A 19,995-nucleotide genomic window follows, 5' to 3' on the forward strand; every position below is an offset into this window, starting at 1 on the left:
CAGACAGGGGTTCAAATTGTCTCTCTCCCATTTCCTAGCTGTTTGATCACAGACTAATGTCTAAACTCTCTGAGCCTCATTTTATCTATAAAATGAGAATAATTTCCCCTTTGCAGAGTGGGGATGAAGAATTAAAAATATAATGTGTCACTCCTTTGCTTAAATCCTCCAATGATGCATTATAACATATTATAAAGTCAGTTTCAAACTCCTTCAAAAACTACCTTATATTTTTTTAATGTTTATTTATTTTTGAGAGAGAGACAGACAGACAGACAGAGCATGAGCAGAGGAGGGGCAGATAGAGAGGGAGAATCAATATCTAAAGCAGGCTCCAGGCTCTGAGCTGTCAGCACAGAGCCCAATGTGGGGCTTGAACTCACAGATCACAAGATCATGACCTGAGCCAAAGCTGAACACTTAACTGACCGAGCCACCCAGGTGCCCCTACCTTCTTATTTTCTGAGAGGGAAACCATGTTTTCTGGTCTCAACAGTTCTGAAAACATCCAAGTAGAAATTCCCAATAACTAGACAAAATGTGTAGGCTTAGACTTAGAACACAGGGAAGGGCAGACAAGAAAAGTTCAATGTCATCATGCAACCAGATAACAGCTTACTTATTTTTTGTAATTCGGATATATCAGTCTTTATTCTTGCTACCTGATAGCATTGTCACGGGGTTACTTCTTAATCTACTGTTTAACAGAAATTTTCACAGCAATGGGCTAGAACAATTTTGTAAATGCCCTAGAATAAGTAAGCTGCTGACCCCTCTCCTCCCTTAGCATATCATAAAGTTTCCAATATGATAAATATGGTGATTTCAGCTTCTCTTTAAATAACTCATTAAATTGTTAGCCTTTTAGGTTTTCTCCTTCTCCCAAACAAATTCTCTATTATTGCCTTGATACTAACTAAAATTTAGCACATTCCAAATGGAATCTGGACTCTAGTTACTTCCAGACTCAACATAAACTAAGTATTTTTTACTCTCTACCAGATTTTTTTCCCCAGGTATTGAAGCAATTATTTTCTCAACCAGAGAGTAAGCACTTCTAAAGGCCAGAATCATGCTATATTATCCATTTCCATAACACTTAGCCCAGCATCTCCAAAAATCTATGCTAACTGTATATACACATATTTAATATCTTTGGGTTTTGTCTTAATTCTCTATTTTCCAAGTCAAATAATTAAATTAAAATTAATTTGTAGCCTATTCTAAATACCATTTACTGAATACTTACTACATCACTGTATTTTTTTAAACTACAAAATATTATCATTTGTCATCAACACCAACATATCAGAGACTTATAAGAAACCTCAAAATTTAAGACATATTAAAACATGAAAAATACTATATGGTAACTATGAGATATCACAGATTAGAAGACACATACCATTTTCAGAGATCCTAAAATGTAAAAGAAAACAATGTGCATCTTAACAGTTTTAACTTCATTTTAGAAACTGAAAGTCAGTGCTTAAAAACTTTGTCCAACATTAATACCTGTTAACAAAGTTAGCAACCTGTGCAATCCCTAATTCCTTAGTAACTGGGGGAGAAATGGATCAAAAGTGGGCTACTTTACCCACTTCCTCTCCATTATGTAAAATATGTACATATCCAATATGTGTCGATATGCTCAAAAGATTACTTTTAAAACTGTCTCGCATGCATTTCCCCAAACTTCCTTTAACAGAAGATAAAATTTAAAAATTAATTGCCACCGCCCAAGAGAAAATACATAGTATTTACTAAAATATGAAATTTATTTTGATATATTCTAGGCAGATAAATATGTCTGACTTTATTAGTGGGATTTTTTTTTTCTCAAAATGGTACCACATACTATAGTTAGTTGAGAATACAAAGGGATCAGTTAAGTCTTTTTCATTGACAAAATATATACTACAAGTTAATACCAAAGTGCCTTGCCAAGATACAATTCAACACTTAAGAGTATATCATTTCCAAATGATTGTACATTTTTCCCTAACAAGAAGATATATTGACTGACAAAATTTATAATCATACAATAACACAATTTCAGTTAACTCCTCAGATATTCAGTCACTTCTACTATTAAATACTTAGGTTACTGAATTATAAATATTAAATTAAATAAAAGAACTTAATTCTAGAATGAGGAACACTATATTTTATCCTTAAGTATTTGCTAGTAGAATAGAAAAAGGAATATGGCAATGTGATGTCATATTCTACATCAACTTAAGCATGTCTTAGTGAGAAAGTGAATTAAGAAAAGGCAGACAGAGTGGTAATTAGGCTGATAATCATTCTGGAATGAAAATTTATTTCCAGTGGTAGCATTTTTTTTTTTTTAAGAATTGGTAGAAACATTTAGAAAAGTCAAAACTTAGAATCTGTTCCTTAATTGAGCCTCAACTATAAAACAGACTAAATTCGTTTCTGTCCCCCCACCACACCTTTTGTCTCTTGTCTCTCTCGTTCTCTGTGTGATAAATGTCAACATTACAAGTTATTTTATCCTAAGAAAGAAGTATCAGATCTGTAGGACATAGGATAAAAAGAAAGGAAAAAGCACAGGATTATTTTCATTAAAAATATATATATTTGTAAAACTTACTATTACATAAAATATCATTTTCTTTTAACAGTAAAAGCAATCGGCAACCAAAGATTAAAAGACTTAGCACTTTGTTTTCAACCTAAGGTCTGGTTCCAATATGACTGAACTAGAACAGATTTGTAGGTAAGATTCACTCACCAAGTATTTCTCAATTTGTTATATAAATTATCACAGAATTCACATTTTATATTTTAAAAATGGCAGACTAAGGAATAAGAAATAATATTTATGTCAAAATTCTCATCTTACTTCTCCATTTCTTAACGTTGTGATGGTTCCTCTTGCTACTCCCATTCTAAATAGTGTTTCTGTGGCCTGTGAATTTAAAAAAAAAAAAAAAAAGCAAAAATATATCATTTATATTCTGTACTCCCACCCCAAAACTGAAGAAAACATTCATTACTATTACATTTCCAGCAACTTCTAGAGGAGCATCAATACAGCACAATAAGAGGTACATGATCTACATTCTACTTCAGAAATATCATTTTCAGAATGTTTTAATGTTATCAAGAACTCAAGTGAAATTGTTTCAAAGGTTATTTTGATCTGATAGTATTCACCCATATCTATATGGTTTCAAATTAGTACACTTAGATAAGTTTAAACCTTAGTTTGATTAAAAAGATTAATAAGCTAGCACTTGAATTCAATTCAGAAATTATCATTTATTCTATTTTTCATTCCATTTAAGTTCAGTTGAAATCACTTCACTGCTACTGAAATACTGACAGAAGATGAAATAATTCAGTGATTCCACACATAAAATAATACCAAAAAAGAGTGATTGCTTTTTATACACTAACAATGAATAATCCTAAAATGAAATTAACAGTTCCAAAGAGGCAAAAGACTTGTTCACTGAAAACTACAAAACACTGCTAAAAGAGATGAAAGAACCATAAGTAAATGGAAAGACATCCTGTGTTCATGAACTGGAAGACAAATGTTAAGATGTCGATACCACCAAAAATGATCTATAGAATCAGTGTGAATCCTACCAAAATCCCAATGACTGTTTTACAGAAATATAAAAAAAAATCCATCCTATAATTGATACAGAACCCAAGGGTCTCCAAATACCCCCAAACAATCTTGAAAAAGAGGAACAAAATGAGAACTCAAACTTTCTGATTTCAAAACTTATTTCAAAGCTACAGTAATCAAACAGTGTGGTACAGTTGTAGACAAACAGATAGGTCAATGAAATAGAACAGAGAGCTCAAAAATAAAACCCCTGCATACATGGCCTACCAAAATCATTCAATGGGGGAAAGGACAATCTTTTTAATATCCACATGCAAAAGAATGAATTTGCACCTTTGCCTTATGCCACATACAAAAATTAACTCAAAAGGGATCGAAGACCTAAATACAAGAGCTAAAATTATAAAACTCTTAGAAGAAAAATAAGGGAGGATTCAGTGTCTAGCAAGGACTTGCTTCCTGGTTCCTGGATGGCTGGAAACAAACAGAAGCAAGTTCTTTCTCTACTCTTATAAGTGCCCTGATTCCACCATGAGTGCTTCTCATCTAATCTGATTTACCCCACCTCCTGATACCATGACACTGAGGGGTAGGGGTTTGACATGAATTTCTCATTCAGTCCATGAGAAAGTATTCCAGTACAAGGGGGCAAGAAATACAAAGGCCAATAGGTAAGATTATGCTTGGCATGTGCAAAGACAAACAAGATAGTCAGTGAGGCCGAGAAAAAGGTTTCATGGGACTAAGGTTGAAAAAACGAGAGGATGCAAATTCATCTGCTCAACATGTGTTTCTAATTTTTAACCTGGCATAAGAGAAAGGCATTTCCAACCTTCAATAATAGAAAATATAACTCAAAGGATGTTCTACAAAACACACATTTTAAGAATTAGGAACCCCAAAAATGAACCAAAAAATAAAAAAGACAATTCTAAATTTAAAAACTGAATGAATGTCTAAAGAAATCCAAAGGGTAGGAGGGATGAAAACCTGGAGGACAAAAGAAAGGAAAGTGCACATGATCATTAAAATATATATATTTGCAAAGGTTATTATTAGGTAAAATGTTGCAAAATCAGTGAGATCAGGGTAATATAAGTAGATACAAGATCATTTAGATTTAAGGAAGTAAACAACAGAAGAAATAAATAAAAGTTTGCATGTGGTTGCCTCTGGGTTGTGAAAATCAGGCATGAGAAGAGGTGAAGAAGAATACCACTCTTTTTCCATTAGCTTCGCAGCACACTATTTGCTTAAACTACATATAAATCCTGATCAAAACTTTTTTTCATAACTTTTAAAGATTGATTTTAAGTATATCAATAGTGTCCAATTTTGCAAAGAGGTCAAATACTTTACAATTTCTATAGAGTGGTGCACATAAGAATATAGTCAAGGACTGAATGAAAGGATATAAAAGTCAAACAGTGTAAGCAAACTCTTTCAAAAAGTTTGACAATAAAGGTAAGAAATGAGAATGAGTTGTTGGTAGAAAGAACAGAGTTGAGAGAAAACTGAAAACAGTATACTTTTAGGATAGAAGAGATTTAAACAAGTTTTTAATGGCTAAGTAGAAGTCAGTAAGGTGGAAGAAGTTTAGACACAGGGAGGGAAATGGAAGGGGATTCCTGTGGAAGACAGGATCAAGAGCACACAGCTATCCATCCGCTGTGTTAAAAGGGAGAAGGTACAAATAGAGGAGCATGCTTTCCCTATCCCTCCCTCTGCCCTTAGCCCTCCCCCTTCCCCCAGGCAACTAGAGGACAGGATAATCTTCTGAGAATCACAAAGACACTGAATGAAGGAGGGAGGGGGGGTGGAAGGGACTATGTAATGTAAAAGTAAAACAGAAGGGGACAGAACTGCCAAGCAACACTAAAAGCCCAGCTAAGGCTGAAAATCATACATCTTTGTTGTTACAAATCTACACAGTCACAGAATTAGAAAGCTAAAAAGATTCACAGTTTAGGAATTATCAAGGCAAAGTGAGCAACCCTAGACCAGATATGAATTTAAAAGTAACTTTTAATTCAACATTTATTGGTAAAATACAGCATGTGATTTATAAAATAAAAGTTTTTCTAACATTTTTTAAATTAGAAGAGCAATCTTTAGTTTTAAAGTCCTAAACACACACCCAGAGGTTGGGGGTTGATATCTACATGCTAAGTTAGAAAATAAAAAATCTTTTAGAGAAAACACTGCTAAATTTTGTGAATGTATCACAATAAGAAGATAATTCCAAATTCATAATTCACTAAAATAGGCCATTATTAGAAAAGGAAAGGGGTTATTCACATACCCAAACAAAAAACAGATTTTAAATGAACAACTTTGCTAACAAACGAATTTTACTAAAGCATATAAAGCTAGATGTTGAAAAATCTATTTACAGACACTGCTACTGAAGGAAAAAAATTTCACACCAGTGATGTACTTGTATTTTTTCTATTCTTCATGATACATACATTAAATTACATCTTCCATCTTCCTGTTTCTTTTTAAACTTTAATCTGGGATCTGATTAATGGTACTCATGTAGGTCAGGTTAGTTACTGTATATATTTGAGGAGCAAAAGGTGACAGGTGGAGGCAGCAAGCACTTGTGATAAAATATGCAAAAACTTCTCTAAACCAGATCAAACTATTTGCTTTCTCGTGTCTCAAAAACCAGAGGTAGTTTGAAGATCTACTTCTTTTTCTACATTATCTCCAGTAGAAGAATACCAAATCCAACCTTTTGTTTCCAACTAAATTGATTTATTTCATCAGCTCTTCCCACCAACATTTTCAAGGATGGCTCATTCTAACCGCACTCTGTCAATTCAGCTCAGGTTCCTTTGATTCTATAGGGAAGCGCTGGAGTGTACAACATTCTTTTGACCTCTACTAAAGAGACTGCTTTTAATTTACTTGTACCCAAACAATGGCTAACAAGTGTCAAAAAACAATGAGATACAGGGCTAACTCTTACCATTTATAAATTTACCACCAGCAAATTCTTCATTGAAATTCCCCTCTCCTTGAGTTTTGATAATTAAAATGATTACTACAAAAACACTCATTAAACATTTTCTGTCAGTGGCAAAGGAAAAAAAATCTACAGGTCCTTATTTAAAAATAGGGTACCAAGAGAGACTGCTTTTTAAAAGAGTGTTAGATAAAAAGAGACTTAGGACACATGAAATCTACATAATAAATGCAAAGCTCTGGGCTGGATCCTTGTGTTTGTATGTGTATGTGTGCAAATCTAAAAAGATCCAGGATTTATACTGAGTTGATAACAGTAGTAGTCTCTGGATGTTTTCCTTTTCTTTACTTTCTAACATTCAACATGCACATATACTGTTTGGTAATAATAAAAAGGAAAAAAAAAAGTAACAACTTTTGTTACACTAAAAGATAAAACATTTAAAATAGAATTTTGGAACAATGAAAAATGTTATAACACAAGCAGTACTATAGTAAGTAGCTCCTACTAGGAAAGATAGCCAAATTCAAGAGACTCATGCGCTTAAAGTCTAATAATTTTTCATTCAATAAACCAACAGAAAATAAGCAAAATTAAGAAGAAATGTACACTGGGATGCCTGAGTGGCTCAGTCAATTAAGCTCCCAACTCCTGATTCAGCTTAGGTCATGATCGCACAGTTCAGGCTCTGTATGGACATCACAGAACCTACTTGGGATTCTCTCTCCCTCTCTCTCTGCCCCTCCCCAGCTCACATGTGTACATTCTCTCTCTCAAAATAAACTTTAAAAAAAATACATATTTAATATACTTTACCTTGAAAAGTAATATAAAAGCTTTAAAGCATCTTATTACAGAAAGAATTGAGTGCATTAATTTAATATATGGTTTATTAATATAAAGACAACAATTGTAGTTAGCAGGCAGTTGTCTCCCATTAGTCAAGCAACTAGAATTCTAGTTACCTTATTCTCTCTATTTACTATCTGGGCAACCTTAGGCAGATAGCTTAAACTCTCTAAGCTCTGACCTCCTCTGTAAAATGGTAACAGCTATTATCAACCCATCTTCTCGTGGTGGTCAATGCAGGTTTTAACATCTGCAAGAAGCTCAGTAAAGAGCTAGCTAAATAGAAAATAGTGAATCCAAAGTCTAGCTTAGGACAGTACTTGTGCAATGAGTTTTAAAAATACTAATTTTGATCTTTTTAATGTAAAAATAAGAATTGGACTAATAAAAGACCAAATATGAATGAGCTTTAACGTCAGCTATGAATCTAAAACACAAAAATCTATGTCAAAGACTCATGGCACTTACTGTTCTATGACTATCTCTTAATTGTCCTGGTTCACCACCTAAACAGAGAGGTCCTAGATGGTATGAATTAAATTTTTTATTTACGTATTCCCAGCACATTGTGTAATATATAACAATATAGCATAAAGATTAAGGAAGCAGGTTTAGAAGCAGGTTTTTCTTTAGAAAAAGATTGTTGAGTTCTGTTCTAGCTTTGTCATTTGTAAGATGTGTGATCTTGGACAAGCAACTTCACTTCTTTGAGCTCAACTACATCATTAGCAAAATAATGATACATAACTGAAGGAAAATTCTAAGTGCTCAATAAATGATCATTTTACTACCAATAATATGACAAAGAAAATTCAGGGGCGCCTGCGTGGCTCAGTTGGTTAAGCGTCCGACTTCAACTCAGGTCACGATCTCCCGGTCCCTGAGTTTGAGCCCTGCGTCGGGCTCTGGGCTGATGGCTCAGAGCCTGGAACCTGCTTCAGATTCTGTGTTTCCCTCTCTCTCTGCCCCTCCTCCGTTCATGCTCTGTCTCTCTCTGTCTCAAAAATAAACGTTAAGGGGCGCCTGGGTGGCGCAGTCGGTTAAGTGTCCGACTTCAGCCAGGTCACGATCTCGCGGTCCGTGAGTTCGAGCCCCGCGTCAGGCTCTGGGCTGATGGCTCAGAGCCTGGAGCCTGTTTCCGATTCTGTGTCTCCCTCTCTCTCTGCCCCTCCCCCGTTCATGCTCTGTCTCTCTCTGTCCCAAAAAAATAAATAAAAAACGTTGAAAAAAAATTTAAAAAAAAATAAACGTTAAAAAAAAAGAAAAAAAAAGAAAATTCAGAATTCCACTCTAACTTAAATATCAGTCATCAATTGCAATTAAAAATGCAATTAAAAACTACATCTGGGGGCACCTGGGTGGCTCAGTTGGCTGAGTGTCTGACTTCAACTCAGGTCATGATCTCACAGTTCGTGAGTTGAAGTCCTGCATCGGGCTGTGTGCTGACAGCTCAGAGCCTGGAGCCTGCTTTAGATTTTCTCCATCTCCCTGTCTCTCTGTCCCTCCCCTGCTCGTGCTGTCTCTCTCTCAAAAGCAAACATTAAAAAATTTAAAAGATAAAAAATAAAGACAAAAAAATAACATCAGATGATGATTAAAAATGTATTATAACATATAAAACAATCAATCACAATTAGCACATTACACCAGATGGTCATTTATTTGTGCTAAAATTCTTGAAAGGATAACTAGAAAATAGAAAACTTACATTATTTCAAAAAGATTAATTTAGCAAAAGCCTTCATAAATCATATGCAAAATTTATTCCCCAACTGTTTATCCTAGCCATAGAAGAAAAAAGATTTAAACATTGAGGTTTTCAAGCACCAGCTACTTTCCTTCCTTGTAATGATAAAAACACAAAATAAAAATTAGGAAAACTAAAAGAAACAACAAGAACCATACAATCTCTCAATAGATGCAGAGAAAGCATTTGACAAAATACAGCATCCTTTCTTGATACAAACCCTCAAGAAAGTAGGGATAGAAGGAGCATACCTCGAAATCATAAAAGCCATATATAAACAACCCAAAACTAATATCATCCTCAATGGGGAAAAACTGACAGCTTTCCACCTAAGGTCAGGAACAAGACACGGATGTCTACTCTCACCACTGTTATTCAACATAGTATTGGAAGTCTTAGCCTCTACAATCAGACAACACAAAGAAATAAAAGGCATCCAAATCAGCCAGAAGGAGGTCAAACTTTCACTCTTCACAGATGACATGACTCTATACGGAAAACCCAAAAGATTCCACCAAAAAACTGCTAGAATTGATTCACGAATTCAGCAAAGTTGCAGGATATAAAATCAATGCACTAAAATTGGTTGCATTCCTATACACCAACAATGAAGCGACAGAAAGTGAAATCAATGAATCGATCCCATTTACAGTTGCGCCAAAAACCATAAAATACCTAGGAATAAATCTAACCAAAGAGGTGAAAAATCTATACACTGAAAACTATAGAAAGCTTATGAAAGAAATTGAAGAAGACACAAAAAAATGGAAAAAGATTCCATGCTCCTGGATAGGAAGAACAAATACTGTTAAAATGTCAATATTACCCAAAGCAATCTACATATTCAATGTGATCCTTATCAAAATAACACCAGCATTCTTCACAGAGCTAGAACAAATAATCCTAAAATTTGTATGGATTAGCCAAAGCAATAGCTTTGTATGGAATAGCCAAAGCTATAGCAATAGCTTTGTATGGAATAGCCTAAGCAATCTTGAAAAAGAAAACCAAACCAGGAGGCATCACAATCCCAGACTTCAAGTTATACTACAAAGCTGTAATCATCAAGACACTATGGTACTGGCACAAGAACAGACACTCAGATCAATGGAACAGAATAGGGAACCCAGAAATGGACCCACCAATGTATGGCCAACTAATCTTTGACAAAGCAGGAAAGAATATCCAATGGAATAAAGACAGTCTCTTCAGCAAGCGGTGCTGGGAAAACGGGACAGTGACATGCAGAAGAATGAAGCTGGACCACTTTATTACACCATTCACAAAAATAAACTCAAAATGGATAAAAGACCTCAATGTAAGACAGGAAACCATCAAAATCCTCGAGGAGAAAGCAGGCAAAAACCTCTTTGATCTTGGCCAGGGCAACTTCTTCTTACTCAACACGTCTCCGGAGGCAAGGTAAACAAAAGCAAAAATGAACTACTGGGAACTCATCAAAATAAAAAGCTTCTGCACAGCAAAGGAAACAATCAGCAAAACTAAAAGGCAACCAACAGAATGGGAGAAGATATTTGCAAATGACATATCAGATAAAGGGTTAGTATCCAAAATCTATAAAGAACTTATCAAAACTCAACACCCAAAAGACAAAGAATCCAGTGAAGAAATGGGCAAAAGACCTGAACAGACACTTCTCCAAAGAAGACATCCAGATGGCCAACAGACACATGAAAAAATGCTCAACATCACTCACCATCAGGAAAATACAAATCAAAACCACAATGAGATACCACCTTATACCTGTCAGAATGGCTAACATTAACAATTCAGGCATCAACAGATGTTGGTGAGGATACAGAGAAAGAGGATCTCTTTTGCACTGTTGGGAATGCAAGCTGGTGCAGCCACTCTGGAAAACAGTGTGGAGGTTCCTCAAAAAACTAAAAATAGAACTACCCTATGACCCAGCAATTGCACTTCTAGGCATTTATCCACGGGATACACGTGTGCTGTTTCAAAGGGACACATGCACCCCCATGTTTATAGCAGCACTATCAACAATAGCCAAAGTATGGAAAGAGCCCAAATGTCCATCAATGGATGAATGGATAAAGAAAATCAATGGATGAATGGATAAAGAAATGGATTGTATATACATATACACAATCGAATATTACTTGGCAATCAAAAAGAATGAAATCTTGCCATTTGTAACTACGTGGGTGGAAATGGAGGGTATTATGCTAAGTGAAATTAGTCAGTCAGAAGAAAGACGAAATTCATGACTTCACTCATATGAGGACTTTAAGAGACAAAACAGATGAACATAAGGTAAGGGAAACAAAAATAATATAAAAACAGGGAGGGGGACAAAACAGAAGAGACTCATAAATATGGAGAACAAACTGAGGGTTTGTGGAGGGGTTGTGGGAGAGGGGATGGGTTAAATAGGTAAGAGGCACTAAGGAATCCACTCCCGAAATCATTGTTGCGCTATATGCTAAGTAATTTGGATGTAAATTTAAAAAAAAAAACAAAAAAACTTCAGTCTGGCAGAAAATAGTTGAAAATGAACAGGCAAAACCAAGAAAGAGCTTTTAACAACACTAGGATAAATTTAGGCATGATCTGTTTTCACATGCCTCACCCAGTCATTCACGAGGATTTTCTTTCATTGTTACTCATTTCCCAAATTGACTTTAGATATGGGCATCTGATACATGGAGGTGAGGTCAAAATAATCATTGATGAGTTTCCTTTAAAATGTAAAAATCGCTTCCCATTGTAAAAAAAAAAAAAAAAAATTAGGAAAATTGAGCATTAGCTATCCGCCTCTCATCAAAGGAGCAATGCATGATACAAATGTAATAATATCTCTTCAAAACACCCAAACTGGTGTATTTAGCATAGCAACTAAGATCTTTGTGATGTCCCTAAACCACTCTCACTCTCTTTCTCCAGGAGGCTGCATATAGCCCAACCCTTTCCCAGCTCACTGAACACAGTTCATAACTTCTGGGCTCATCCACTGCAGCAGGTCCAGCACAGGCAGCAAAATCTCTGCAAGCAAATCTATCTTCCTAGCCAGAAAATGGGGAAGAGGAGCCCAAGTGAGCCTCCGAATGTGCAGGGAATTAATCCCTGGATGTTCAGGGGGTTTTCTGTGTTTGTTTTCTCTTTCTGGTCCAAGGATAAGCCCTGGTTATAAGATAAAGCAGCAGTAATGGACATAGTTAACACTGGAAAAGAAATCATGTTTCTCTGGTCAAAGGCATACGGAAAGAGGACCAACCTCTCCTGTAGTGCAAAGAAGAAAGGAAAACACCCGTTATATTTCTCACTCTCTTTTCTAGCCAGTTTGCCCCAAAGCAGGCCCTGTTGAGTGTGTGCAGCTGTGATAGTGATGCGGGCAGCTGTAACTCCAAGAAAAACCCCATCCTTCTGGACACAGGACCCGGAAAAGGATGTCTGTGAGGCAGAGAATAGATGGGTAATCCCAGAAGAGAACAGCTAGAAAAGGAGGATCCTCTAACTAAATCTGTCTGAACTGGCACAAGTACAGAGCTCACCCCAAATCACAAAAGCCCTGAACAGACCCAAGCAGCAAAGCAAAGGCTTTGAGAGCAAAACTACAATTAAAATACCACCCAGGCCCTAGCATGACCCATGAGTGGCACACAGATGGGACAGATCCAAAGCATCACAGGGGAAGATACTGAACACATGACTACTTGGACCTACTAACCACTGAAGATGAGACAGAATCTGCAGTCCGAACCTAACAGGTTGACGGCTTACTATTAGCAACAATGACAGCAACCACAACACATCAACAGTCTTCAAAGAATTTTAACAGGACCCAGTCTCACAACATGATATTCAAAACATCCAGGATCAATGCAAAATTATTCAACCTGCAAAGAACAAAAAATCATGACCACTTCTCAAAGGAAAGACAATCAGAATGTTGAAATAACCAAAGCCTATAAAAGCACTCATTAACTGTGTTCCATGAAGTGAGGTTAAACACACTTACCATGAATGGAAAGAGAAGTTCTCGGTAGAGAAGTAGAAACTATTTTTGAAAACAGAAATTTTGAAACTGAAAAATACAACAGGTAAAATTAAAATTTCAATGAATGGGGGCTCTCCAACAGAGCAGAAATGAAAAGGGAAAGAAATCAGTGAACCTAAAGATGAACCTATAAAAGTCATCTATCCTAAATAACAAAGAGGAAAAAAAAAAGACTGAAAAAAAGAAATTTACAAGAGACCCAGAAACTTGTGGGAGAATAGCAAAAAAACCAAGCATTTGTTTTACCAGAGATCTAGAAAGAGAGGAAAAACAGATTAATATAGAGAAAATATTTGAAGACATAATGGCTGTAAACTTCCCAAATTTGGTAGAAGGCATACCATTTATAGACTCAACAAAGTCAGCCAATGAACCCCAAGTAAGATAAGCGCAAAGAAAACCATACCTAGACACATCATAAACAAAACGCTGAAATCCACATTTTTTTAAAATCTTGAAAGTAGCCCCTCCAGAAAAGTACCCATACATATTACATATAGAAGAACTATTAGAATGATTGTGGGTTTGCCATCAGAAGCCATGAAAATGAGAGAGAGAACATCTTCAAGGTTTTGGGACAAAAAAACCCTATCAACCCAGAATTCTATATCCAGCAAAAATATCTTTCAGGAATGAAAGCAAAATCAAGTTATTCTCATGTGAAAGGGACTACAAGATTCTGTTGCCAGCAGAATTGTTCTAAAGGAAATGCTAAAGAAATTTCTATAGGTTGAAGAGAAATGATCTTAGAGGGAAACATTAAACTTTATGAATAAAGAAAAGTAACAAATGGTAACAGCTTGCATTTCACATTTGACTAAATGTAAAAGCTTGTATTTTTTTTTTAATGTTTTTATTTATTTTTGAGACAGAGAGAGACACAGCATGAGCAGGGGAGGAGCAGAGAGAGAGGGAGACACAGAATCCGAAACAGGCTCCAGGCTCTGAACTGTCAGCACAGAGCCAGACATGGGGCTCAAACTCATGGACTGTGAGTTCGTGACCTGAGCCGAAGCTGGACACTCAACCGACTGAGCCACCCAGGTGCCCCAAAAAAGCTTGTATTCTTTTAAGATCTTTAAAATACATATGACTGTTGAAAAAAGTATAATATTTTCTGATGGCATTTCCAATGTATGTGGATTTAATATATATGAGCACTACAATATAAGAGGGGGAAAGTAAAGAGGTCTGTGTGGTCATAAACCTTCTACATTTTACTATAAGTGGTAAAATATTGATCTAAGTAGACGATGAAAGATTAAGCATATACATTATAATCACTAATGGAACCACTAAAAAATAATACATAAAGATATAGCCAAAGAGCCAATAGACAAATTTAAATGGAACAGTAAAAAATATCCATAATCCAAGAAATCCAAGAAAAGAGGAACAAAGAAGCAAAAAAGAGGTGGCAAAAAGAAAACAAATAAGAAGACAATGTACCCACCTATTTCAAATGATAAAAAAATTAAATATAAATTCTCTAAACCAAGATAGTAAACTTTACTGCATAGGGTCAAATAATAAGTATTTTAGACTTTTCAGACTACACAGTGTCTGTTACAACTATTCTGTCTCTATGGCATACAACTCTTGTCACTGCAGCATGAAAACAACCACAGACAACCCATCAACAAATGGATATGGTTCTAATAAAACTGTATTTACAAAAATAGATGGCAGGCTGTAGTTTGCTACTCCTGGACCTAAACAAACCAATTAAAAGACAGAAATTGTAACATTATATTTAAAAACCTAAATTCAGGTTCAATTCGGAATTTCTCTATTAAGTCTTCCATGTCCCTTTAATAAATTTCCCTCCTAAGGGGCACCTGGGTGGCTCAGTCGGTTAAGCACCAGACTCCTGCTCAGGTCATGATCTCACAGTTCGTGGGTTTGAGCCCCGTGTCAGGCTCTGTGCTGACAGCTCAGAGCCTGGAGCCTGCTTCAGATTCTTTGTCTCCCTCTCTCTCTCTGCCCCTTCTTAGCTCGCTCTCTCTCTCTCTCTCTCTCAAAAATAAACATCAAAAAAATTAAAAATAATTAAAAATAAAAATAAATGTCCCTCCTAAATATAAATATTTCTACAATAGCATAGATTATACCTATATGTTTTTTTCTGTACCTTACTCACCTCTGAAACAGAGAAATGGTTTTATTAGCATTCCATCACAGTGATTTCAATATTCTGGACATTAGAGAACATGGACATACTTTCTTCTATGTGCTAAGCACACAAGGTGAAAATTAAAGTATCAACTCTCCAGCAACTACCCTTGAAATAAATTTATTAAAATGCATTTAAAAATGTTTGCCTTTAAATAACACACCTTTTCCTCATAGCAAAGTACATGTGTAATGCATATGTAGTGAATTAGCACATTTGGGGTCTACTTTCTAGAAAAGATGGGAGTTTCACTATCCCCAACATAAATTTATAATATAGTAGATTTTATATTATATATTTATATATATAATATATATGTATAATATACAGTTATATTATATATTATATAGTCGATATTATATAGTAGAAAATACATAACAGGGGCACCTGGATGGCTCAGTCAGTTAAGTGTCCGACCCTTGATTTCAGCTCAGGTCTTGATCTCATGCTTCGTGGGATCAAGCACCACATCAGACTCCGTGCTGACAGCACAGGGCCTGCTTGAGATTCTCTCTCTTCCTCTCTCTCTCTCTGCCCCTCACCTGCACATGCTGTCTCCCTTGCTCTGTCAAAATAAATAAACTTAAAAAAAAACATAATAAACTTAATGTACCTCCATCTATGTTATGCTCAGTCATTAATTTTCAAACTACAACAGTATCATCTGGCTAAAACTGCAAGACACCTGGTAGAGTCTGAGACTCAAAGACACTCTTTTGGAGATGTAAAACATTAGGGTTAAATAGAATGAATTCCAAAGTTTGTTTCAAACTAGAAGGTTGAAGTTAAGACTTTCCGATCTCAAATGAAAAAGTAACACTGGAGTAATGCTGCTTGCTAAGAAATAGTGGTTTACACTACTAAACATTCATCATAAAAGGAACTGATGTCTTTAGACCAAGGATCATTGAACTATATGGCCTGTAGACCAAATCCTGGTATTTTTGTTGAAATTGACAGTCTGCCTATAAAATATATATCAAAATGTAAAAAAAATAAATAAAATAAAATATAAACACAAAATAGCCAAAACAGTGTTAAAAAAAAAAAAAAAGCACACTTAGCCTACATGATTTGAAGACTTACTAAAAGGCTTCAATAATCTATATATGCCATGGTATTAGCATAAGGTTAGAATCTAGAAATGGACCTCCATCTTATGTTCAGTTGATTTCTACAAAGGTACCAAGGTACATGGCACAAAAGGTAATCTTTTCAGCCAATGAAGCTGAAACAATTGACTTTCCAAACAAAAATACGTGAGCCTTGACCCATACCATACTCCATATACAAAAACTAATTCAAAATGGAACACAGACTTAAATGTTGGTGCTCAAACCATCAAACTTTTGGAAGAAAACACTGGAAATACACACTTTCTAATCTTGATTTAGGCAAAAATAAGTTACATTCAGGAAAAAAAGAACAAAACATTAAAGAAAAACTCATTTTGGCAGATTGTACTGTCTAAAGATAGCCACACCAATATATATCCTACACCCCAGGTGCTTCTTAAAATGTGACATCTACTCTCCTACATATTTCATTTGTTCCCTCCCCTTGGACCTGGGACCTTTAAAACTACCCTTATAACTGTAATTTAACGAGGCAGAAGAGATGTTTTTTTTAAGGTTAAATCATAAAAGGCAAAATGGCTTCTGTATGGTGTTCTTTCTTTGTATATGTGCCTTCAGAGCCCTGAGCCAGCATGTAAGAAGGCCAACTATTTTGAAGCAACCATGCTAGAAAAACTACACAGAAATAGAAAGTGATGTCCTAGCTATTCCAACATACAGCTAATCAACTACTCCAAGCCCCAGTGTCATTCATGTGAGTGAATATTCAGAGGACTCCAGCCCTTAGCTTTCAAGCTTTACCAGCCATGTCAAGTGGAACAGAAATGGGCCATTTTCAGTGAGCACTTCCCAAACTGCAGATTCATGCAAAGTAAATACTATTGTCATTTTCAGCCACTAAATTTTGAGTTGTTTGGTAAGTAGCATGAGATAACAATACATTGATAAAATATGCTTCATGAAAATTAAAAGCCTTTGCTCTTTGACTCATTTGAGAAAATGAAAAAGCAAGCCACAGACTCAGAAAATATCTGCAAATATATACCCAACAAAGCACTTGCATTCAGAATATATAAATAACTCTTACAACTCAAAAATAAGACACAACCAAAAAATTTTTAAATGAGCAAAAGATTTCAACAGATACTTCAAAAAGAAAAATAGATATCTATACATATACATAATATATGCACGCATACATACACACATACATATATGTGTGACTGGGCAAAAAGCCAACAAAAAATGTTCAACATCATAATCGTTAGGGAAATGTAAACTAAAACCACAATGAGATAACACTACACATGGACCAAAAGGCTAAAAGTAAAATGAATGACAATACCAAGTTACAGTGGGAATATGGAGCTACTGGAACCCTCACACATTGCTTGTGGAAATACTACAATCACTTTAAAAAACAGCTGGGCAGTTTCCTATAAAGTTAAACATACACTTACTATAAGACCCAGAAATCCTATCCCTAGGTATCTTGCGAAAAGAAATGAAAACATATGTCCACTTATATGAATTGCAGAAGAGCCAAAATTGTAGTGACAAAGAGCAGATTAGTGACTGCTTGGAGCCTGAGACATGAGGGGAGGCAACTGACTGCAAAAGAAGAAGAGGGACTTTTTAGAGGAGAGAGAACAATTCTACATCTTAATTATGGTTGTAGGCACATGACTATAAACATCTGCCAAAACTCATCAAACTCTGTCCTTAAAACAGGTGAAGTTCATTAAATATAAAGCTGTTTTTTAAAAAAGAACACACACCTGCCTCCCTCCCCAAAGCTGTCCTCAATTAATTGGTAATTTAATTCCTCCCAACCATTAGGAAAAACATGGATCCTACACTGATGAAAAAAATTTTTGAAAGGACATTTATATGCTTTAGATATAAATTTTATCTTATATTCATATAACTGAGGGCAGAGGTAGAGGGTAACCAAAGTAGAAGAAAATAAGCAATAACACTATAGCCGACAATAAATTCAACACATGAATAATCTAGGAAAAATAAGATGAATAGAGTCTACATTTCACACTCATAGGAAGACTTAGGGATCCAAGAAGAGTAATTTGTTATGAAAACTCTGCGTTCCACACAAAATTCTACATATACCACCAATGAAGAACCACTTTCCTGATAATGCACTTAACTAAGTAGTTTATATACAAACTGGGCAATCAGCAAACGAGCACAACCAATCTCATCTTCACACGCAGGTGAGTGTTCTTGTACCTGTGCTTCCACCTGCCATTTGCCCAGTCAGAAATTTGAGTAATCTCTAATTCTTGCTGTACTTTCAAGAATTTATAATATTTAATAAATAGTTATTATATTATTATACTTAAAATAATTTTTATTGTATACTTCTTATAGTAAATAGGATAATTCATGTAAAATTCTCACTAGACGGTAGGTTGTGTTTTGCTTATCATTAAACCTCTAGAACCGAGAATCTGAGAAACAGGTGAACAAATCCAAGAATTAAGAGCTAATGAGTAAGTAGTTTGGATTGTGTCAAATAAGTGCTATTTATTGATAGTTTGGGGGTATATGTTTTACCAAAGTGTGAACAAATATGTCCTAAACTGTATTATAACAATTTTAAATGCTGAAAGTATAATTCATTAGCCTTTCACGTGACTGAAGTCAACTTGATCTTTGTAGACATCATAAATGTCATAGTCTGTTTTCATTCAGTACACAGGAAAAGAGCATTCATTACATATGGAGACAATGGACCTTCGCAGTGGTTTTAAGGTTATGAAGAATGTTACTTCTGTTTATGGATGTGGGTTGGTAAGTTATCCAGGAATTTAAACAATAAGCAGATGGTTTGTTTCCAAATTGATAGCAGTCATCTGGCTCTAAAGAAGAGTGTATTTTTATAAATATATGTTCTGTCATGTTCTATTCAGTGCGACATGATGAAATAACATAATATGCTATGTTCTGCTTTTCCTTAAGAAACTTAAGAAAATTTAAGGAAAGCATGGGTTTTCCCCCTCACAATGCTATCTTCTTGAAGTCAAAACAAAGGATAACAAACAAATAAAAACACAAATGCTGAAATTTAGAGTGAGATTTCCATTCTGCTTCAAAACAAGAGTCGAGTCAATCTTTCAGCTGAGTTTTCTTAACCATTAAATGGTGATACTACACAATGGTGATACAACACAAGAAATGGGGTCATATTTACATAACACATTCTAAGGCAGTGTTACCCTGATAATAAAACCAGGCAAAGATATTACAAGAAAACTACAGACCACTACATCCCAAAAATATAAATATGCTTAACAAAATTTGAAAAGATTGAATCCAACAATATGCAAAAGGAATAATAAATCAAGTGGGATTTATTCCAGGATGCAAGGTTAATTTAACATTCAAACATCAAGCAATGTAATTCACCATACTAACCTGAAAAAGGCAGCCACATGATCAACTCTATAGATACAGGAAAAACATTGGACATAATCAAACATCTGCTACTGATAACAGAAACTTTCATAAAAACT

At 35.2% G+C, this 19,995-nt stretch overlaps 1 protein-coding gene across 1 annotated transcript in view; it reads right to left on the minus strand.

Moving 5' to 3' along the window:
- Positions 1-19,995, minus strand: part of TMEM135 (transmembrane protein 135) — a 256,119-nt gene that overhangs the window by 159,637 nt on the left and 76,487 nt on the right. Inside the window, exon 5 of the mRNA XM_030331443.2 lies at positions 2,870-2,935. Within this exon, the coding sequence (XP_030187303.1) occupies positions 2,870-2,935 (66 nt within the window). The remainder of the gene's footprint in view (positions 1-2,869; positions 2,936-19,995) is intronic.

This window comes from Lynx canadensis, chromosome D1 (genome assembly GCF_007474595.2).
Source record: "Lynx canadensis isolate LIC74 chromosome D1, mLynCan4.pri.v2, whole genome shotgun sequence".
In the NCBI taxonomy this organism is placed as follows: domain Eukaryota; kingdom Metazoa; phylum Chordata; class Mammalia; order Carnivora; family Felidae; genus Lynx; species Lynx canadensis.